Source organism: Oncorhynchus mykiss, chromosome 23 (assembly GCF_057628025.1).
Source record: "Oncorhynchus mykiss isolate SJ-2025 chromosome 23, ASM5762802v1, whole genome shotgun sequence".
NCBI classification, from domain to species: domain Eukaryota; kingdom Metazoa; phylum Chordata; class Actinopteri; order Salmoniformes; family Salmonidae; genus Oncorhynchus; species Oncorhynchus mykiss.
In genome coordinates this window covers 61115223-61140384 of record NC_143044.1, presented here as the reverse complement: position 1 = coordinate 61140384, position 25162 = coordinate 61115223, and the positions used below count along the sequence as shown (strand labels likewise).

General features: G+C 43.1%; 1 protein-coding gene across 1 annotated transcript in view; it reads right to left on the bottom strand.

Annotated features, from left to right (window-relative positions):
• The window catches only part of cpxm2 (carboxypeptidase X, M14 family member 2), a 103082-nt gene that overhangs the window by 60969 nt on the left and 16951 nt on the right, over positions 1 to 25162 (bottom strand). Inside the window, exon 3 of the mRNA XM_090218024.1 lies at positions 2275 to 2384. Coding sequence (XP_090074150.1) covers positions 2275 to 2384 — 110 coding nt within the window. The remainder of the gene's footprint in view (positions 1 to 2274; positions 2385 to 25162) is intronic.

The window sequence follows — 25162 nt, the reverse complement described above, 5'->3', positions numbered from 1 at the left end:
ACCTTAACCATTACTTAAGCGTTTAAATTTTCAACTTCAGTTGGGTGATGTCAGATTTGGGATGTTTCAAGGATCCCATTTAGACTTTTCTGTCCACTTTATGAGGTTTGGGGATAATAACTGTAATAATGGACCCCCAGTTTAATGGTAGTCATATAATAATGGACCCCCAGTTTAATGGTAGTCATATAATAATGGACCCCCAGTTTAATGGCAGCCATTTAATAATGGACCCCCAGTTTAATGGCAGCCATTTAATAATGGACCCCCAGTTTAATGGCAGCCATTTAATAATGGACCCCCAGTTTAATGGTAGTCAGATAATAATGGACCCCCAGTTAAATGGTAGCCATTTAATAATGGACCCCCAGTTAAATGGTGTCAGATAATAATGGACCCCCAGTTTAATGGTGTCATATAATAATGGACCCCCAGTTTAATGGTAGTCATATAATAATGGACCCCCAGTTTAATGGTAGTCATATAATAATGGACCCCCAGTTTAATGGCAGCCATTTAATAATGGACCCCCAGTTTAATGGCAGCCATTTAATAATGGACCCCCAGTTTAATGGCAGCCATTTAATAATGGACCCCCAGTTTAATGGTAGTCAGATAATAATGGACCCCCAGTTTAATGGCAGCCATTTAATAATGGACCCCCAGTTTAATGGTAGTCAGATAATAATGGACCCCCAGTTAAATGCTAGCCATTTAATAATGGACCCCCAGTTAAATGGTGTCAGATAATAATGGACCCCCAGTTTAATGGTGTGATATAATAATGGACCCCCAGTTTAATGGTGTCATATAATAATGGACCCCCAGTTTAATGGTAGTCATATAATAATGGACCCCCAGTTTAATGGTAGTCATATAATAATGGACCCCCAGTTTAATGGTGTCAGATAATAATGGACCCCCAGTTTAATGGTGTCATATAATAATGGACCCCCAGTTTAATGGTAGTCATATAATAATGGACCCCCAGTTTAATGGTAGTCATATAATAATGGACCCCCAGTTTAATGGTGTCATATAATAATGGACCCCCAGTTTAATGGCAGCCATTTAATAATGGACACCCAGTTTAATGGCAGCCATTTAATAATGGACCCCCAGTTTAATGGCAGCCATTTAATAATGGACCCCCAGTTTAATGGTAGTCAGATAATAATGGACCCCCAGTTAAATGGTAGCCATTTAATAATGGACCCCCAGTTAAATGGTGTCAGATAATAATGGACCCCCAGTTTAATGGTGTCATATAATAATGGACCCCCAGTTTAATGGTGTCATATAATAATGGACCCCCAGTTTAATGGTAGTCATATAATAATGGACCCCCAGTTTAATGGTAGTCATATAATAATGGACCCCCAGTTTAATGGTGTCATATAATAATGGACCCCCAGTTTAATGGTAGTCATATAATAATGGACCCCCAGTTTAATGGTAGTCATATAATAATGGACCCCCAGTTTAATGGTAGTCATATAATAATGGACCCCCAGTTTAATGGTAGTCAGATAATAATGGACCCCCAGTTTAATGGTAGTCAGATAATAATGGACCCCCAGTTTAATGGTAGTCATTTAATAATGGACCCCCAGTTTAATGGGAACTGTATAATAATGGACCCCCAGTTTAATGGTAGTCATTTAATAATGGACCCCCAGTTTAATGGAAACTGTATAATAATGGACCCCCAGTTTAATGGCCTTTTCTGATCCTCAGGTCTTCTAGCTGCTCACTGTATTTGGTAGAGTCAATTAACCAAGGCATTCAAAACAGGCAGAGCATTATAGTAACTAACTCAAGGTAGGTCAACCAGCGTCCTATTAAACTAAAGCTGCATTTGGTACCCATGACCTTTAACTGCTCATTCCAGGTGAAGCTGGTTAAGAGAACACCACGAGAGTGCAAATCTGTCATCAAGGCAAAGGGTGGCTACTTTGAATAATCTCAAATAAAAAAAATATTTTGATTTTTTTAACACTTTTTTTTAGTTACTACATGATTCCATATGTGTTATTTCATAGTTTTGATGTCTTCACTATTATTCTACAATGTAGAGAATCATTTTAAAAAATAAAGGAAAAAACTCTTTAACGGGTAGGTGTTGTAAAACGTTTAACCGGTAGTCAACATCCATATGTGATCTCTGTGGAAATATAAACCAACCACCATGCTCTTACCACCTGAGCCACACAGTTCAACGAACCTCTATCTTTTACAAACTTCTCTCTCCTTGACACACTATTCCTGACCGACCTGTATGTTGAGGCGTCCTCTGTGTGCTCCCAGCCCGTAACGTCTCATCGTGGAGGCATGGAGCTGAAAGTCATCAATCTTCAGGGTCTCTAGTCCCATTGGAGGGCATTCTGAAGGAACAAAACCACACGGTTAGTACTGTGAAGGATCTAAACTACATGGTTAGTACTGTGAAGGAACTAAACCACACGGTTAGTACTGTGAAGGATCTAAACTACATGGTCAGTACTGTGAAGGAACTAAACCACATGGTTAGTACTGTGAAGGATCTAAACTACATGGTCAGTACTGTGAAGGAACTAAACCACATGGATAGTACTGTGAAGGATCTAAACTACATGGTTAGTACTGTGAAGGAACTAAACCACATGGTCAGTACTGTGAAGGAACTAAACCACATGGTTAGTACTGTGAAGGAACTAAACCACATGGTTAGTACTGTGAAGGAACTAAACCACATGGTTAGTACTGTGAAGGAACTAAACCATATGGTCAGTACTGTGAAGGAACTAAACCACATGGTCAGTACTGTGAAGGATCTAAACTACATGGTTAGTACTGTGAAGGAACTAAACCACACGGATAGTACTGTGAAGGAACTAAACCACATGGTCAGTACTGTGAAGGAACTAAACCACACGGATAGTACTGTGAAGGAACTAAACCACACGGATAGTACTGTGAAGGAACTAAACCACATGGTTAGTACTCTGGTCTCCAGTCCAATGGGAGGGCATTCTGATTGGTTAGTACTCTGGTCTCCAGTCCAATGGGAGGGCATTCTGATTGGTTAGTACTCTGGTCTCCAGTCCCATGGGAAGGTATTCTGATTGGTTAGTACTGTGGAACCATTATCAGGGCTGACCAATAAAAAGAGGTAGAAGATGAGACGGCTAAGATGCTGGAATGAGAGACACACCAATCAACACACACACACACACACACACACACACACACACACACACACACACACACACACACACACACACACACACACACACACACACACACACACACACTGTTCACCCACGAGTACGTGGCAAAACACGACTCCATCATCGTTTGTTGACAACCCGACAGTGGTAGTTCTGATCAGTGACGACAATGAGACAGCCTACAGGGAGGAGGTCAGAGACCTGGCAGTGTGTTGTCGGGACAACAACCTCTCCCTCAACATCAGCAGGACCAAGGAGCTGATAGTGGACTGCAGGAAACAGGGGGGGGGGGGGGGTGCACGGCCCCCCATCCACATTGACGTGGCTGCAGAGGAGAGGGTCAATAGCTTCAAGAGGACACATCACAGCGACTGAAGCGACTGAAGAAATTTGTCTTGGCCCCTCAGATCTTCAACAACGTCTATAGATGCACCATTGAGAGCATCTGGTCTGGCTGCATCACCGCCTGGTACGGCAACTGCACCGGCCTCAACCATAAGAGGGTGGTGCGGACGGCCCAGTACATCACTGAGAGTGAGCTCCCTGCCCCACAGGATATTTTACACCACGCGTCTCAGGAAGGCCCGGAAGATCGTCAAGGACTCCAGTCAACCGAGCTACGGACTGTTCACTCCGTTACCATCTGGCAAACGGGATCGGAGTGTCGGGTCTCGGACCAACAGGCTCCGAGACAGCTTCTACCAGCAGACCATCAGAATGCTGAACAGATAACCCCAGCTGTCTACCGGCTCAGACCTGCTGTTCATCTGCACCTTAGAGACTATTCACATAGACACACACACACATTCTTCGCTACGGTGTGTGTGTGTGTGTGTGTGTGTGTGTGTGTGTGTGTGTGTACAGTATATACTATTTATTAAACTGCTTTGCCAAAAAGAAGCTGCCCTACCAAGATAATGCTCTATCAAGACACTGCCCTACCAAGTTACTGCCATACCAGAAACTGCTCTACCAAGTTACTGCCCTACCAAGTTACTGCTCTACCAAGACACTGCCCTATCAAGACACTGCCCTACCAAGACACTGCTCTACCAAGTTACAGCCCTAGCAAGTTACTGCCCTACTAAGTTGCTGCCCTACTAAGTTACTGCCCTACCAAGTTACTGCCCTACCAAGTAACTGCCCTACTAAGTTACTGCCCTACCAAGACACTGCCCTACCAAGTTACTGCCCTACTAAGTTACTGCCCTACCAAGTTACTGCACTACCAAGTTACTGCCCTACCAAGTTACTGCCCTACTAAGCTACTGCCCTACCAAGACACTGCCATACCAGAAACTGCTCTACCAAGTTACTGCTCTACCAAGATACTGCCCTACCAAGACACTGCCCTACCAAGTTACTGCCCTACCAAGTTACTGCCCTACTAAGTTACTGCCCTACCAAGCTACTGCCATACCAGAAACTGCTCTACCAAGTTACTTCCCTACCAAGTTACTGCTCTACCAAGACACTGCCCTACCAAGTTACTGCTCTACCAAGACACTGCCCTACCAAGTTACTGCCCTACCAAGTTACTGCCCTACTAAGTTACTGCACTACCAAGTTACTGCCCTACCAAGTTACTGCCCTACTAAGCTACTGCCCTACCAAGACACTGCCATACCAGAAACTGCTCTACCAAGTTACTGCTCTACCAAGATACTGCCCTACCAAGACACTGCCCTACCAAGTTACTGCCCTACCAAGTTACTGCCCTACTAAGTTACTGCCCTACCAAGCTACTGCCATACCAGAAACTGCTCTACCAAGTTATTTCCCTACCAAGTTACTGCTCTACCAAGACACTGCCCTACCAAGACACTGCCCTACCAAGACACTGCCTTACCAAGACACTGCTCTACCAAGTTACTGCCCTACCAAGTTACTGCCCTACCAAGACACTGCCCTACCAAGACACTGCCCTACCAAGACACTGCCCTACCAAGTTGCTGCCCTACCAAGTTACTGCCCTACCAAGACACTGCTCTACCAAGTTACTGCCCTACCAAGTTACTGCCCTACCAAGACACTGCCCTACCAAGACACTGCCCTACAAAGACACCGCCCTACCAAGACACTGCTCTACCAAGTTACTGCCCTACCAAGACACTACCCTACCAAGACACTGCCCTACCAAGACACTGCCCTACCAAGACACTGCCCTACCAAGTTACTGCCATACCAAGACACTGCCCTACCAAGACACTGCTCTACCAAGTTACTGCTCTACCAAGTTACTGCTCTACCAAGTTACTGCCCTACCAAGACACTGCCCTACCAAGTTACTGCTCTACCAAGTTACTGCTCTACCAAGACACTGCTCTACCAAGACACTGCCCTACCAAGTTACTGCACTACCAAGACACTGCTCTACCAAGTTACTGCCCTACCAAGTTACTGCTCTAGCAAGACACTGCTCTACCAAGACACTGCTCTACCAAGGTACTGCTCTACCAAGACACTGCTCTACCAAGACACTGCTCTACCAAGTTACTGCCCTACCAAGTTACTGCCCAACCAAGACACTGCCCTACCAAGACACTGCCCTACAAAGACACTGCCCTACCAAGACACTGCTCTACCAAGTTACTGCCCTACCAAGACACTGCCCTACCAAGACACTGCCCAACCAAGACACTGCCCTACCAAGACACTGCCCTACCAAGACACTGCCCTACTAAGACACTGCCCTACCAAGTTACTGCCCTACCAAGACACTGCTCTACCAAGTTACTGCCCTACCAAGTTACTGCCCAACCAAGACACTGCCCTACCAAGACACTGCCCTACAAAGACACTGCCCTACCAAGACACTGCTCTACCAAGACACTGCTCTACCAAGTTACTGCCCTACCAAGTTACTGCCCAACCAAGACACTGCCCTACCAAGACACTGCCCTACAAAGACACTGCCCTACCAAGACACTGCTCTACCAAGTTACTGCCCTACCAAGACACTGCCCTACCAAGACACTGCCCAACCAAGACACTGCCCTACCAAGACACTGCCCTACCAAGACACTGCCCTACCAAGACACTGCCCTACTAAGACACTGCCCTACCAAGTTACTGCCCTACCAAGACACTGCTCTACCAAGTTACTGCCCTACCAAGTTACTGCCCAACCAAGACACTGCCCTACCAAGACACTGCCCTACAAAGACACTGCCCTACCAAGACACTGCTCTACCAAGTTACTGCCCTACCAAGACACTGCCCTACCAAGACACTGCCCAACCAAGACACTGCCCTACCAAGACACTGCCCTACCAAGACACTGCCCTACCAAGACACTGCCCTACTAAGACACTGCCCTACCAAGTTACTGCCCTACCAAGACACTGCTCTACCAAGTTACTGCCCTACCAAGTTACTGCCCTACCAAGACACTGCCCTACCAAGACACTGCCCTACAAAGACACTGCCCTACCAAGACACTGCTCTACCAAGTTACTGCCCTACCAAGACACTACCCTACCAAGACACTGCCCTACCAAGACACTGCCTTACCAAGACACTGCCCTACCAAGTTACTGCCATACCAAGTTACTGCCCTACCAAGACACTGCTCTACCAAGTTACTGCCCTACCAAGTTACAGCCCAACCAAGACACTGCCCTACCAAGACACTGCCCTACAAAGACACTGCCCTACCAAGACACTGCTCTACCAAGTTACTGCCCTACCAAGACACTGCCCTACCAAGACACTGCCCAACCAAGACACTGCCCTACCAAGACACTGCCCTACCAAGACACTGCCCTACCAAGACACTGCCCTACAAAGACACTGCTCTACCAAGTTACTGCTCTACCAAGTTACTGCTCTACCAAGTTACTGCCCTACCAAGACACTGCCCTACCAAGTTACTGCTCTACCAAGTTACTGCTCTACCAAGACACTGCTCTAACAAGACACTGCCCTACCAAGTTACTGCTCTACCAAGACACTGCTCTACCAAGTTACTGCCCTACCAAGTTACTGCTCTAGCAAGACACTGCTCTACCAAGACACTGCTCTACCAAGGTACTGCTCTACCAAGACACTGCTCTACCAAGACACTGCTCTACCAAGTTACTGCCCTACCAAGTTACTGCCCAACCAAGACACTGCCCTACCAAGACACTGCCCTACAAAGACACTGCCCTACCAAGACACTGCTCTACCAAGTTACTGCCCTACCAAGACACTGCCCTAACAAGACACTGCCCAACCAAGACACTGCCCTACCAAGACACTGCCCTACCAAGACACTGCCCTACCAAGACACTGCTCTACCAAGTTACTGCTCTACCAAGTTACTGCTCTACCAAGTTACTGCCCTACCAAGACACTGCCCTACCAAGTTACTGCTCTACCAAGTTACTGCTCTACCAAGACACTGCTCTACCAAGACACTGCCCTACCAAGTTACTGCTCTACCAAGACACTTCTCTACCAAGTTACTGCCCTACCAAGTTACTGCTCTAGCAAGACACTGCTCTACCAAGACACTGCTCTACCAAGTTACTGCTCTACCAAGAAACTGCTCTACCAAGACACTGCCCTACCAAGTTACTGCCCTACCAAGACACTTCTCTACCAAGACACTGTTTATAGAGATATATATGCTTCACTCACCAGATTAGAGACCATGGGGTGTTTATAGAGATACAGATGCTTCACTCACCAGATTAGAGACCATGGGGTGTTTATAGAGATGCTTCACTCACCAGATTAGAGACCATGGGGTGTTTATAGAGATGCTTCACTCACCAGATTAGAGACCATGGGGTGTTTATAGAGATACTGATGCTTCACTCACCAGATTAGAGACCATCGGGTGTTTATAGAGATACCGATGCTTCACTCACCAGATTAGAGACCATGGGGTGTTTATAGAGATACAGACGCTTCACTCACCAGATTAGAGACCATCGGGTGTTTATAGAGATACAGATGCTTCACTCACCAGATTAGGGACCATTGGGTGTTTATAGAGATACAGATGCTTCACTCACCAGATTAGAGACCATCGGTGTTTATAGAGATACAGATGCTTCACTCACCAGATTAGAGACCATCGGGTGTTTATAGAGATACAGATGCTTCACTCACCAGATTAGAGACCATGGGGTGTTTATAGAGATACTGATGCTTCACTCACCAGATTAGAGACCATCGGTGTTTATAGAGATGCTTCACTCACCAGATTAGAGACCATCAGTGTTTATAGAGATACAGATGCTTCACTCACCAGATTAGAGACCATGGGGTGTTTATAGAGATACAGATGCTTCACTCACCAGATTAGAGACCATTGGTGTTTATAGAGATACAGATGCTTCACTCACCAGATTAGAGACCATGGGGTGTTTATAGAGATACTGATGCTTCACTCACCAGATTAGAGACCATGGGGTGTTTATAGAGATACTGATGCTTCAGTCACCAGATTAGAGACCATGGGGTGTTTATAGAGATACAGATGCTTCACTCACCAGATTAGAGACCATTGGTGTTTATAGAGATACAGATGCTTCACTCACCAGATTAGAGACCATGGGGTGTTTATAGAGATACTGATGCTTCACTCACCAGATTAGAGACCATGGGGTGTTTATAGAGATACAGATGCTTCACTCACCAGATTAGAGACCATTGGTGTTAATAGAGATACAGATGCTTCACTCACCAGATTAGAGACCATGGGGTGTTTATAGAGATACAGATGCTTCACTCACCAGATTAGAGACCATGGGGTGTTTATAGAGATACAGATGCTTCACTCACCAGATTAGGGACCATTGGGTGTTTATAGAGATACAGATGCTTCACTCACCAGATTAGAGACCATGGGGTGTTTATAGAGATACAGATGCTTCACTCACCAGATTAGAGACCATTGGGTGTTTATAGAGATACAGATGCTTCACTCACCAGATTAGAGACCATCGGTGTTTATAGAGATACAGATGCTTCACTCACCAGATTAGAGACCATCGGGTGTTTATAGAGATACAGATGCTTCACTCACCAGATTAGAGACCACAGGGTGTTTATAGAGATGCTTCACTCACCAGATTAGAGACCATGGGGTGTTTATAGAGATACTGATGCTTCACTCACCAGATTAGAGACCATCGGGTGTTTATAGAGATACAGATGCTTCACTCACCAGATTAGAGACCATGGGGTGTTTATAGAGATACAGATGCTTCACTCACCAGATTAGAGACCATGGGGTGTTTATAGAGATACAGATGCTTCACTCACCAGATTAGAGACCATCGCTGTTTATAGAGATATAGATGCTTCACTCACCAGATTAGAGACCATGGGGTGTTTATACAGATGCTTCACTCACCAGATTAGAGACCATGGGGTGTTTATAGAGATATAGATGCTTCACTCACCAGATTAGAGACCATCGGGTGTGATCTGTGATTGTTCCGATCCGTCTCCTAAAGAGTCCTGGAACGAGGTTACGTCACCCAGTGAGACACCCAAAGTTCAAATCAGTGATCTTCTCTAGTGAAAATCAAGATCCGCTTCCTAAATGGCCCTCTAAATCCCTATGAAGTGCACTACTTTTAACCAAGGTCCATAGGGGCCAAGTAGTGCACTATAATAGCGAAAGGGGTCCATTTGGGAAGCTGGCCACCAGATGGTCTAACAGCTTCTTGGTATTCAAACAGAGGAGGAGTGCTGATCTAAGATCAGTTTAGGGCTTTTATATAACAATGACTCTTATATGGACAGGGGTGGGGGACCTGATCTAAGATCAGTTTCGGGTTTTTATATAACAATGACTCTTATATAGACAGGGGTGGGGGTGCAGATCTAAGATCAGTTTAGGGTTTTTATATAACAATGACTCTTATATGAACAGGGGTGGGGGTGCAGATCTAAGATCAGTTTAGGGTTTTTATATAACAATGACTCTAATATGAACAGGGGTGGGGGTGCTGATCTAAGATCAGTTTAGGGTTTTTAATATAACAATAGATACCATTATATAGACAGGGGTGAGGGGGGGACCTGATCCTAGACTACCTCTCTTACTCTGAGATGATTTGTGGATATGGGCCCATGATCGTGATGTTTGGGAGGAGAGAGACCACTCCAAACTAAACCACAGCTCTGGGAGATTTTCAAAGCAGCCATTTCTGCTCGGGCATACGTCTGTTTGTACATGCAGCACGGCCTGCGCATGGTTTCCAATACGCTGCTGTCTCATGGCCAAATCTATTATGTTTGGTACGTCGGTGGAGACAGAGTTGGCTGTCACATACGAACAGGATGACACGCTGAATTAGAAGCAGATGAGCTTTGACTATTGAATTCTGCACTTCCTCAGAAAATGGTATGTGTATCTGTATGAAATGGTATGAGTATCTGTATGGAATGGAATGGAATGGAAAGGAATGGTATGGTATGGTATGGTATGGTATGGAATGGTATGGTATGGTATGGTATGGTATGGAATGGTATGGTATGGAATGGTATGAGTATCTGTATGGAATGGAATGGAATGGAATGGAATGGTATGGTATGTGTATCTGTATGGAATGGTATGTGTATCTGTATGGAATGGTATGGTATGGAATGAAATGGAATGGTATGGTATGAAATGGAATGGAATGGTATGGTATGAGTATCTGTATGTATCTGTATGGAATGGGATGTGTATCTGTATGGAATAGTATGAGTATCTGTATGGAATGGAATTGTATGAGTATCTGTATGGAATGGAATGGTATGAGTATCTGTATGGAATGGTATTAGTATCTGTATGGAATGGTATGTGTATCTGTATGGAATGGTATGAGTATCTGTATGGAATGGTATGTGTATCTGTATGGAATGGAATGAGTATCTGTATGGAATGGTATGGTATGGTATGAGTATCTGTATGGAATGGAATGGTATGAGTATCTGTATGGAATGGTATGGTATGGTATGAAATGGAATGGTATGGTATGAAATGGAATGGAATGGTATGGTATGAGTATCTGTATGAAATGGTATGGTTTGGAATGGAATGGTATGAGTATCTGTATGGAATGGAATGAGTATCAGTATGGAATAGTATGCTATGGTATGAGTATCTGTATGGAATGGATTGGTATGAGTATCTGTATGGAATGGAATGGTATGGTATGGTATGAGTATCTGTATGGAATGGAATGGTATGAGTATCTGTATGGAATGGAATGAGTATCTGTATGGTATGGTATGTGTATCTGTATGGAATGGTATGTGTATCTGTATGGAATGGTATGTGTATCTGTATGGAATGGTATGTGTATCTGTATGGAATGGTATGTGTATCTGTATGGTATGGTATGTGTATCTGTATGGAATGGAATGAGTATCTGTATGGAATGGTATGAGTATCTGTATGGAATGGTATGTGTATCTGTATGGAATGGGATGTGTATCTGTATGGAATAGTATGAGTATCTGTATGGAATGGAATGGTATGAGTATCTGTATGGAATGGAATGGTATGAGTATCTGTATGGAATGGTATTAGTATCTGTATAGAATGGTATGTGTATCTGTATGGAATGGTATGAGTATCTGTATGGAATGGTATGTGTATCTGTATGGAATGGTATGTGTATCTGTATGGAATGGTATGAGTATCTGTATGGAATGGAATGGTATGAGTATCTGTATGGAATGGAATGGTATGAGTATCTGTATGGAATGGAATGGTATGAGTATCTGTATGGAATGGAATGGTATGAGTATCTGTATGGTATGGAATGGTATGAGTATCTGAATGGAATGGAATGGTATGAGTACCTGTATGGAATGGTATGAGTATCTGTATGGAATGGAATGGTATGAGTACCTGTATGGAATGGTATGTGTATCTGTATGGAATGGTATGAGTATCTGTATGGAATGGTATGTGTATCTGTATGGAATGGGATGTGTATCTGTATGGAATAGTATGAGTATCTGTATGGAATGGAATGGTATGAGTATCTGTATGGAATGGAATGGTATGAGTATCTGTATGGAATGGTATTAGTATCTGTATGGAATGGTATGTGTATCTGTATGGAATGGTATGAGTATCTGTATGGAATGGTATGTGTATCTGTATGGAATGGTATGTGTATCTGTATGGAATGGTATGAGTATCTGTATGGAATGGAATGGTATGTGTATCTGTATGGAATGGAATGGTATGAGTATCTGTATGGAATGGAATGGTATGAGTATCTGTATGGAATGGTATGAGTATCTGTATGGAATGGAATGGTATGAGTATCTGTATGGAATGGTATGAGTATCTGTATGGAATGGAATGGTATGAGTATCTGTATGGAATGGAATGGTATGAGTATCTGTATGGAATGGAATGGTATGAGTATCTGTATGGAATGGAATGAGTATCTGTATGGAATGGAATGAGTATCTGTATGGAATGGTATGAGTATATGTATGGAATGGTATGAGTATCTGTATGGAATGGTATGGTATGAGTATCTGTATGGAATGGAATGGTATGAGTATCTGTATGGAATGGAATGGTATGAGTATCTGTATGGTATGGAATGGTATGAGTATCTGAATGGAATGGAATGGTATGAGTACCTGTATGGAATGGTATGAGTATCTGTATGGAATGGAATGGTATGAGTACCTGTATGGAATGGTATGGTATGAGTATCTGTATGGAATGGAATGAGTATCTGTATGGAAGGGTATGAGTATCTGTATGGAATGGTATGAGTATCTGTATGGAATGGAATGTGTATCTGTATGGAATGGTACGGTATGAGTATCTGTATGGAATGGGTATCTGAGTATCTGTATGGAATGGTATGAGTATCTGTATGGAATGGTATAAGTATCTGTATGGAATGGTATGAGTATCTGTATGGAATGGTATGAGTATCTGTATGGAATGGAATGGTATGAGTATCTGTATGGAATGGTATGAGTATCTGTATGGAATTGGAAAGTCTCTACATATTTGATCAATAACAGGACATTGAGATCCACAACCTCTCTCTGTCTTGCTCACTCCCTCTCTCTACCTGTCTCTCTATCACTACCTGTCTCTCTCTCTACCTGTCTCTCTCTCTACCGGTCTCTCTCTCTCCTTCTCTCTCTCTCTACCTGTCTCTCTCTCTCTACCTGTCTCTCTTTACCTGTCTCTCTCTCTCTCTCTCTCTCTCTACCTGTCTCTCTTTCTACCTGTCGCTCTATCACTCCCTGTCTCTCACTCTACCTGTCTCTTTCTCTACCTGTCTCTCTCTCTCTGCCTGTCTCTCTATCACTACCTGTCTCTCTATCTACCTGTCTCTCTATCTCTACCGGTCTCTCTCTCTCTCTACCTGTCTCTCTCTACCTGTCTCCCTCTCTCTATCTGACTCTCTCTCTCTCTAACTGTCTCTCTCTCTGACCCTGGATCATCCTCCATCATACTCTAACAGGAACAGAGAGACACATAAATCCCCCATATCCTGTGAGATCCAAAGACCACATACTGGTTTGATTAATAGAGATCAGTCCATTTATCCCAGGCAGGCTTTATCAAATAGACTGAAACATTTAATCCTGTACGATAAGAGTCTAATAGCTAAAAGGCCTGCAGTTTACCCACCGGTGGGTCTGACCAATTAGTACGGTATTTACAGTATACAGGAAGGCAGCACCTGTGTTGACCTTCATATGACCCCGAGTTAACAAACATAACGTGTCTTAATAGGGTGTTGGACCAGAACAGGTAACTACTAACATAACGTGTCTTAATGGCGTGTTGGACCAGAACAGGTAACTACTAACATGACGTGTCTTAATGGGGTGTTGGACCAGAACAGGTAACTACTAACATAACGTGTCTTAATGGGGTGTTGGACCAGAACAGGTAACTACTAACATAACGTGTCTTAATGGGGTGTTGGACCAGAACAGGTAACTACTAACATAACGTGTCTTAATAGGGTGTTGGACCAGAACAGGTAACTACTAACATAACGTGTCTTAATAGGGTGTTGGACCAGAACAGGTAACTACTAACATAACATGTCTTAATAGGGTGTTGGACCAGAACAGGTAACTACTAACATAACGTGTCTTAATAGGGTGTTGGGCCACCAGAACAGGTAACTACTAACATAACGTGTCTTAATGGGGTGTTGGACCAGAACAGGTAACTACTAACATAACGTGTCTTAATAGGGTGTTGGACCAGAACAGGTAACTACTAACATAACGTGTCTTAATAGGGTGTTGAACCAGAACAGGTAACTACTAACATAACGTGTCTTAATGGGGTGTTGGACCAGAACAGGTAACTACTAACATAACGTGTCTTAATGGGGTGTTGGACCAGAACAGGTAACTACTAACATAACGTGTCTTAATGGGGTGTTGGGCCAGAACAGGTAACTACTAACATAACGTGTCTTAATAGGGTGTTGGACCAGAACAGGTAACTACTAACATAACGTGTCTTAATAGGGTGTTGGACCACCAGAACAGGTAACTACTAACATAACGTGTCTTAATAGGGTGTTGGACCAGAACAGGTAACTACTAACATAACGTGTCTTAATAGGGTATTGGACCAGAACAGGTAACTACTAACATAACGTGTCTTAATAGGGTGTTGGACCAGAACAGGTAACTACTAACATAACGTGTCTTAATGGGGTGTTGGGCCACCAGAACAGGTAACTACTAACATAACGTGTCTTAATAGGGTGTTGGACCAGAACAGGTAACTACTAACATAACGTGTCTTAATGGGGTGTTGGGCCACCAGAACAGGTAACTACTAACATAACGTGTCTTAATGGGGTGTTGGGCCACCAGAACAGGTAACTACTAACATAACGTGTCTTAATGGGGTGTTGGACCAGAACAGGTAACTACTAACATAACGTGTCTTAATAGGGTGTTGGACCAGAACAGGTAACTACTAACATAACGTGTCTTAATAGGGTGTTGGATCAGAACAGGTAACTACTAACATAACGTGTCTTAATGGGGTATTGGACCAGAACAGGTAACTACTAACATAACATGTCTTAATAGGGTGTTGGACCAGAACAGGTAACTACTAACATAACGTGTCTTAATGGGGTGTTGGACCAGAACAGGTAACTACTAACATAACGTGTCTTAATAGGGTGTTGGACCACCAGAACAGGTAACTACTAACATAACGTGTCTTAATAGGGTATTGGACCAGAACAGGTAACTACTAACATAACGTGTCTTAATAGGGTGTTGGACCACCAGAACAGGTAACTACTAACATAACGTGTCTTAATAGGGTGTTGGACCAGAACAGGTAACTACTAACATAACGTGTCTTAATAGGGTGTTGGACCACCAGAACAGGTAACTACTAACATAACGTGTCTTAATAGGGTGTTGGACCAGAACAGGTAACTACTAACATAACGTGTCTTAATAGGGTGTTGGACCACCAGAACAGGTAACTACTAACATAACGTGTCTTAATAGGGTGTTGGACCACCAGAACAGGTAACTACTAACATAACGTGTCTTAATGGGGTGTTGAACCAGAACAGGTAACTACTAACATAACGTGTCTTAATAGGGTGTTGAACCAGAACAGGTAACTACTAACATAACGTGTCTTAATAGGGTGTTGAACCAGAACAGGTAACTACTAACATAACGTGTCTTAATAGGGTGTTGGACCAGAACAGGTAACTACTAACATAACGTGTCTTAATAGGGTGTTGGACCAGAACAGGTAACTACTAACATAACGTGTCTTAATAGGGTATTGGACCAGAACAGGTAACTACTAACATAACCTGTCTTAATAGGGTATTGGACCAGAACAGGTAACTACTAACATAACGTGTCTTAATAGGGTATTGGACCACCAGAACAGGTAACTACTAACATAACGTGTCTTAATAGGGTGTTGGACCACCAGAACAGGTAACTACTAACATAACGTGTCTTAATAGGGTGTTGGACCAGAACAGGTAACTACTAACATAACGTGTCTTAATAGGGTATTGGACCACCAGAACAGGTAACTACTAACATAACGTGTCTTAATAGGGTATTGGACCACCAGAACAGGTAACTACTAACATAACGTGTCTTAATGGGGTGTTGGACCAGAACAGGTAACTACTAACATAACGTGTCTTAATGGGGTGTTGGACCAGAACAGGTAACTACTAACATAACGTGTCTTAATGGGGTGTTGGACCACCAGAACAGGTAACTACTAACATAACGTGTCTTAATAGGGTGTTGGACCAGAACAGGTAACTACTAACATAACGTGTCTTAATAGGGTATTGGACCACCAGAACAGGTAACTACTAACATAACGTGTCTTAATAGGGTGTTGGACCAGAACAGGTAACTACTAACATAACGTGTCTTAATGGGGTGTTGGACCAGAACAGGTAACTACTAACATAACGTGTCTTAATAGGGTGTTGGACCAGAACAGGTAACTACTAACATAACGTGTCTTAATATGGTGTTGGACCAGAACAGGTAACTACTAACATAACGTGTCTTAATAGGGTGTTGGACCAGAACAGGTAACTACTAACATAACGTGTCTTAATAGGGTGTTGGACCAGAACAGGTAACTACTAACATAACGTGTCTTAATAGGGTGTTGGACCACCAGAACAGGTAACTACTAACATAACGTGTCTTAATAGGGTGTTGGACCACCAGAACAGGTAACTACTAACATAACGTGTCTTAATAGGGTGTTGGACCAGAACAGGTAACTACTAACATAATGTGTCTTAATAGGGTGTTGGACCAGAACAGGTAACTACTAACATAACGTGTCTTAATAGGGTGTTGGACCAGAACAGGTAACTACTAACATAACGTGTCTTAATAGGGTGTTGGACCACCAGAACAGGTAACTACTAACATAACGTGTCTTAATAGGGTGTTGGACCAGAACAGGTAACTACTAACATAACGTGTCTTAATAGGGTGTTGGACCACCAGAACAGGTAACTACTAACATAACGTGTCTTAATAGGGTGTTGGACCAGAACAGGTAACTACTAACATAACGTGTCTTAATGGGGTGTTGGACCAGAACAGGTAACTACTAACATAACGTGTCTTAATGGGGTGTTGGACCAGAACAGGTAACTACTAACATAACGTGTCTTAATAGGGTGTTGGACCAGAACAGGTAACTACTAACATAACGTGTCTTAATAGGGTGTTGGACCAGAACAGGTAACTACTAACATAACGTGTCTTAATGGGGTGTTGGACCAGAACAGGTAACTACTAACATAACGTGTCTTAATGGGGTGTTGGACCAGAACAGGTAACTACTAACATAACGTGTCTTAATAGGGTGTTGGACCAGAACAGGTAACTACTAACATAACGTGTCTTAATAGGGTGTTGGACCAGAACAGGTAACTACTAACATAACGTGTCTTAATGTGGTGTTGGACCAGAACAGGTAACTACTAACATAACGTGTCTTAATAGGGTGTTGGACCACCAGAACAGGTAACTACTAACATAACGTGTCTTAATAGGGTGTTGGACCACCAGAACAGGTAACTACTAACATAACGTGTCTTAATAGGGTGTTGGACCAGAACAGGTAACTACTAACATAACGTGTCTTAATAGGGTGTTGGACCAGAACAGGTAACTACTAACATAACATGTCTTAATAGGGTATTGGACCACCAGAACAGGTAACTACTAACATAACGTGTCTTAATAGGGTATTGGACCACCAGAACAGGTAACTACTAACATAACGTGTCTTAATAGGGTGTTGAACCAGAACAGGTAACTACTAACATAACGTGTCTTAATAGGGTGTTGGACCAGAACAGGTAACTACTAACATAACGTGTCTTAATAGGGTGTTGGATCAGAACAGGTAACTACTAACATAACGTGTCTTAATAGGGTGTTGGACCAGAACAGGTAACTACTAACATAACGTGTCTTAATAGGGTGTTGGACCACCAGAACAGGTAACTACTAACATAACGTGTCTTAATAGGGTGTTGGACCAGAACAGGTAACTACTAACATAACGTGTCTTAATAGGGTATTGGACCACCAGAACGGGTAACTACTAACATAACGTGTCTTAATGGGGTGTTGGACCAGAACAGGTAACTACTAACATAACGTGTCTTAATGGGGTGTTGAACCAGAACAGGTAACTACTAACATAACGTGTCTTAATAGGGTGTTGGACCAGAACAGGTAACTACTAACATAACGTGTCTTAATAGGGTATTGGACCAGAACAGGTAACTACTAACATAACGTGTCTTAATAGGGTGTTGGACCACCAGAACAGGTAACTACTAACATAACGTGTCTTAATAGGGTGTTGGACCAGAACAGGTAACTACTAACATAACGTGTCTTAATAGGGTGTTGGGCCACCAGAACAGGTAACTACTAACATAACGTGTCTTAATGGGGTGTTGGACCAGAACAGGTAACTACTAACATAACGTGTCTTAATAGGGTGTTGGACCACCAGAACAGGTAACTACTAACATAACGTGTCTTAATAGGGTGTTGGACCAGAACAGGTAACTACTAACATAACGTGTCTTAATAGGGTGTTGGACCAGAACAGGTAACTACTAACATAACGTGTCTTAATAGGGTGTTGGACCAGAACAGGTAACTACTAACATAACGTGTCTTAATAGGGTGTTGGACCACCAGAACAGGTAACTACTAACATAACGTGTCTTAATAGGGTGTTGGACCAGAACAGGTAACTACTAACATAACGTGTCTTAATAGGGTATTGGACCACCAGAACGGGTAACTACTAACATAACGTGTCTTAATGGGGTGTTGGACCAGAACAGGTAACTACTAACATAACGTGTCTTAATGGGGTGTTGAACCAGAACAGGTAACTACTAACATAACGTGTCTTAATAGGGTGTTGGACCAGAACAGGTAACTACTAACATAACGTGTCTTAATAGGGTATTGGACCAGAACAGGTAACTACTAACATAACGTGTCTTAATAGGGTGTTGGACCAGAACAGGTAACTACTAACATAACGTGTCTTAATAGGGTATTGGACCAGAACAGGTAACTACTAACATAACGTGTCTTAATAGGGTGTTGGACCAGAAAAGGTAACTACTAACATAACGTGTCTTAATAGGGTGTTGGACCAGAACAGGTAACTACTAACATAACGTGTCTCAATGGGGTGTTGGACCACCAGAACAGGTAACTACTAACATAACGTGTCTTAATAGGGTGTTGGACCAGAACAGGTAACTACTAACATAACGTGTCTTAATGGGGTGTTGGGCCACCAGCAGTCAGAACAGCTTCAAACCACCTTGATAGAGATTCTACAGGTGTCTGGAACTCTATTGTGACATCATTCTTCCGTGAGAAATTCCATCATTTAGTGTTCCGTTGATAATGGAGGGAAAACGCAGTCTCAGGCGCCGGCTCCAGAATCTCCCATACGGGTTGAGATCTGGTGATTGAGACGGCCATGGCTAATGGTTTACATCATTTTGATGCTCATCAAATACCTTCAGTGACCACCAATAGCCTGTGGATGGGGGTATTTCCATCCTATTGGGGGCATAGCCACGGTAGCCAAAATAATGGCCTGCTTAGCATTTTAATACATCACCCTAAGTATGATGGGATGTTAGTTGCTTAATGAACTCAGAAAACACATCTGTGTGGAAGCACCTGTTTCAATATACTTTGTGTCCCCTCATTTACTCAAATGTTTCTATTATGTTGGCTGTTACCTGTACACACACTATTTGTGTCCCAAATGTCGCAAAGTCAAATTCAAATCTGAAATTTTAAAGTGGAAACTTACAAAGTTCAGAAGCCTTTTTTTCTCCTGCAACAGGGTGATCAAATTAAGACGGCACATCTGTAGGGAACACGGTGTCATTTGGGACAAGCCCATACAACACAGTACCTAGACCCAGCGGTGTTTGTTCAGCGTGGCATCAGAACTCATTAGGGTCAACCTGAGCTCTCACAGCAGGCTTAACATCCACACACAGAGAGAGAGAGAGAAAGAGTGAGAGAGAGAGAGAGAGAGAGAGAGAGGAGAGAGACAGAGAGAGAGAGAGAGAGAGAAAGAGAGAGAGAGAGAGAGAGAGAGAGAGAGAGAGAGAGCGAGGAAGAGAGAGAGAGAGAGAGAGAGAGAGAGAGAGAGAGAGAGAGAGAGAAAGAGAGAGAGAGAGAGAGAGAGAGAGAAAGAGAGAGAGAGAGAGAGAAAGAGAGAGAGAGAGAGAGAGAGAAAGAGAGGAAGAGAGAGAGAGAGAGAGAGAGAGAGAGAGAGAGAGAGAGAGAGAGAGAGAGAGAGAGAGCATTCCAAACGCTACACTCTTCTCTATATAGTGCACTATATAGGGTGCCGTTTGGAACATACCAAGAGCACAAGCTAACAGGAAAAACAGAGTACATGCCATCCTGTCGAGCACGAATCAAACTGTTGGCCCCCAAATGGCATCTGATTCTATCTATCCATATTCCCTATGGGCCCTGGTCATATGTACTCTACATCTTCCCTATGGGCCCTGGTCAGAAGTACCCTACATGTTCCCTATGGGCCCTGGTCATTTTGAGGATTAGACATAATCTATGAAGAAGAGAGGGTGTATTTATCTTGTACAGATGTATAAATCCAGCCAAACAGATATCCTCCATATTGTGCAGTCAACAGAAGTCAGAAATAACATTATACATATTCACTTACTTTTGATGATCTTCATCAGAATGCACTCCCAGGAATCCCAGTTCCACAATAAATGTTTTGTTTTGTTCGATAATCTCCATCATTTATGTCCAAATAGCTACTTTTGTTAGCGCGTTTTGTAAACAAATCCAAAGTCACGAAGAGCTTTCACTAGGAGCAGACGAAATGTCAAAACGTTCCGTTACAGTCCGTAGAAACATGTCAAACGATGTATAGAATCAATCTTTAGGATGTTTTTAACATAAATTGTTCCAACCGGACAATTCCTTTGTCTGTAGAAAAGAAATGGAACACGAGCTACCTCTCATGACTGCGCGTCACGAGCCCGTGGCACTCTGCCAGACCACTGACTCAAACAGCCCTTATGAGCCCCTCCTTTACAGTAGAAGCCTCAAACCAGTTTCTAAAGACTATTGACATCTAGTGGAAGCCTTAGGAAGTGCAACATGACCAATATCCCAATGTATCTTCAATAGGGAATGAGTTCAAAATCGTCCAACCTCAGATCTTCCACAGCCTGGTTGGATTTTTTTCTCAGGTTTTTTGCCTGCCATATGAGTTCTGTTATACTCACAGACATCATTCAAACATTATTCGAAACTTCAGAGTGTTTTCTATCAAAATATACTAATAATATGAATATACTAGCAACTGGGACTGAGTAGCAGGCAGTTTACTCTGGGCACCTCTGGGCACCTTATTCATCCACGCTACTCAATACTGCCCCCAGCCATAAGAAGTTAAATGCTGTTTAAATGTCCTATGAATGAAATAATATGCAGATTGTCAACATATGAAGTGTAAAAAATATGTTTTTTGTTTGTATGATTAAATGCTGTTCAAATGTCCTATGAATGAAATTAAAATGTGTCTATATCACTTTCAAAATGTGAATTGCCGTTAAACCTGTAGAGAAACATAACGGGGATGAATTCCAATCTGCTTTAAGGAGCTACACATTTGCATGCTGATAATGTTTCGGTAATATTATGTAAAAGTATGTTAAATATAACATTTTCAAAATGTTCTTTAAATATTTGGAGGACCTCCAAGACAAGGTAAAAATGTATATTGCGTGAACATCAATGGAATATTATGTTAAACAATGAAACAGATATGTTATGAACATCATTAAAAAAACATACTTATTTGGAACATTGTGGAACATTGTGCAACGTTGTGGGAATGTTCTGTGTAATCTATGTGAATATCACAAGAATATTCTTGCAACATCCCAGACAACTCCCCCCCCCCCCCAAAAAAAAGATAATAAAATGTTCTGTGAACGATTTGGGTGTTCTGCCAACATTCTTGCAATATTATGGGAATGTCCTTTACAACCGTAACTTAAACATTGTATGACTGAGTATATCTTGTGAACTTATTTATTGTAATGTACCGACACTGTTCCCACAACCTAATTAAATGCTTGAGGAACCGTTTAAATACCTCAACGACTGTTCTGTCAACATTAATGGAACATCAAAAGGAATGTTTTGTGTACCCTGATACAAACATGAGCTGAGTGTCAGCACAATAGGACAGTTTAAGTGTTTTGAGAAAACTATCTATAGTAATATCCCTCACAATGTTCCCACAACCTAATGAAACATTCTGGGAACTGTTAAAGAACAGACAAAATGTGTTCTAGGGACATTCTTGCAGCATCGTCTGAATGTTTTTTGCACCCTAAAAGAAACATTGTTGAATCCATCTTCCCAACTGCACAGTTTTTGTGTTTGGGAACATATATTTTGTGATGTCCCCACAACATTCTCACCAGACTGTTCCCACAACATTCTAACCAGACTGTTCCCACAGCATTCTCACCAGACTGTTTCCACAACATTCTCACCAGACTGTTTCCACAACATTCTAACCAGACTGTTCCCACAACATTCTAACCAGACTGTTCCCACAACATTCTCACCAGACTGTTCCCACAACATTCTCACCAGACTGTCCCCACAACATTCTCACCAGACTGTTCCCACAACATTCTCACCAGACTGTCCCCACAACATTCTAACCAGACTGTCCCCACAACATTCTCACCAGACTGTTCCCACAACATTCTCACCAGACTGTCCCCACAACATTCTAACCAGACTGTCCCCACAACATTCTCACCAGACTGTTCCCACAACATTCTCACCAGACTGTTCCCACAACGTTCTAACCAGACTGTTCCCACAACATTCTCACCAGACTGTCCCCACAGCATTCTAACCAGACTGTTCCCACAACATTCTAACCAGAATGTTCCCACAACATTCTAACCAGACTGTTCCCACAACATTCTCACCAGACTGTTCCCACAACATTCTAACCAGACTATTCCCACAACATTCTAACCAGACTGTTCCCACAACATTCTAACCAGACTGTTTCCACAACATTCTAACCAGACTGTCCCCACAGCATTCTAACCAGACTGTTCCCACAACATTTTAATCAGACTGTTCCCACAACATTCTAACCAGACTGTTCCCACAACATTTTAACCAGACTGTTCCAACAACATTCTCACCAGACTATTCCCACAACATTCTAACCAGACTGTTCCCACAACATTTTAACCAGACTGTTCCCACAATATTCTCACCACACTGTCGCCACAACTAAATTAACCATTCTGAGAACCTTTAAAGAACAGATTAAATGTTCTAGGAATGTTCTTCCAACATCAGGCGAATGTTTTAAACAAACATTGTATAATCACCAGCCTGGACAGTTCTTTTGTGGTATGAGAACATTTGCCGCGAGACCTAATGAATGTTCTGAGAACTTTCACAGAACCAATTTTGGTTCGCTGGGAAGTCATAAAGTCATCTTCGTGCAAATTATCAAATTGTTTATTATGGTTGTTGATTAGCTAGCTAGAGCACAAGACGCTACATCACCGCAGTAGGCAGGGGCTAAACACAACATTGGATTCAAGTCTGGTCAGGCTCTTTCTCATTCTTGGTGCCAGTCTGTTATAGCTCTCTTGGCAACTCCTTATGGAATTGTCATGCAATACATTTTGGCATAACAATGAGGATGGAGAAGGTAAAAGCACAAATATATCTGGGACCAGGCTAGGTGAGATCAGATCTGAGACCAGGCTAGGTGAGATCAGATCTGAGACCAGGCTAGGTGAGATCTGATCTGAGACCAGGCTAGGTGAGATCAGATCTGAGACCAGGCTAGGTGAGATCTGATCTGACACCAGGCTAGGTGAGATCAGATCTGAGACCAGGCTAGGTGAGATCTGATCTGAGACCAGGCTAGGTGAGATCAGATCTGAGACCAGGCTAGATGAGATCTGATCTGAGACCAGGCTAGGTGAGATCTGATCTGAGACCAGGCTAGGTGAGATCAGATCTGAGACCAGGCCAGGTGAGATCAGATCTGAGACCAGGCCAGGTGAGATCAGATCTGAGACCAGGCTAGGTGAGATCAGATCTGAGACCAGGCTAGGTGAGATCTGATCTGAGACCAGGCTAGGTGAGATCTGATCTGAGACCAGGCTAGGTGAGATCTGATCTGAGACCAGGCTAGGTGAGATCATATCTGAGACCAGGCTAGGTGAGATCAGATCTGAGACCAGGCTAGGTGAGATCATATCTGAGACCAGGCTAGGTGAGATCTGATCTGACAACATCATATTATTACTATTATTTTCCTTTTTTCACACCAATGTCCTGATATCCAATTGGTAGTTACAGTCTTGTCTCATCGCTGCAACTCCCGTACGGACTCGGGAGAGGTGAAGGTCGAGAGCCAAACGTCCTCCGAAACACGACCCCGCCAAGCCACACTGCTTCTTGACACATTGCTCGGTTAACCCGGAAGCCAGCCGCACCAATGTGTCGGAGGAAACACCATCCAACTGACAACCGATGTCAGCTTGCAGGCGCCAGAGCCCGTTGGGACAAGGAAATCCCGGCCGGCCAAACCCTCCCCTAACCTGGGCCAATTGTGCGCCGCCTCACGGGTCTCCCAGTCACCCCTGGGATCAAACCCGGGGCTGTAGTGACGCCTCAAGCACTGCGATGCAGTGGGCAACAACGTCTCTGAGACATCTGCGTTTCTGTGGAAACTTTTAGAACAGAGTGGAATAAGTAAGTAAATGAGTTGTTGTAACCTCTGCCAGCTGAGGAAAACACTGAGAGCTGTTCCCAGACTGCCAACAGACACATAATTTATTAGCGTGACTCCAAAG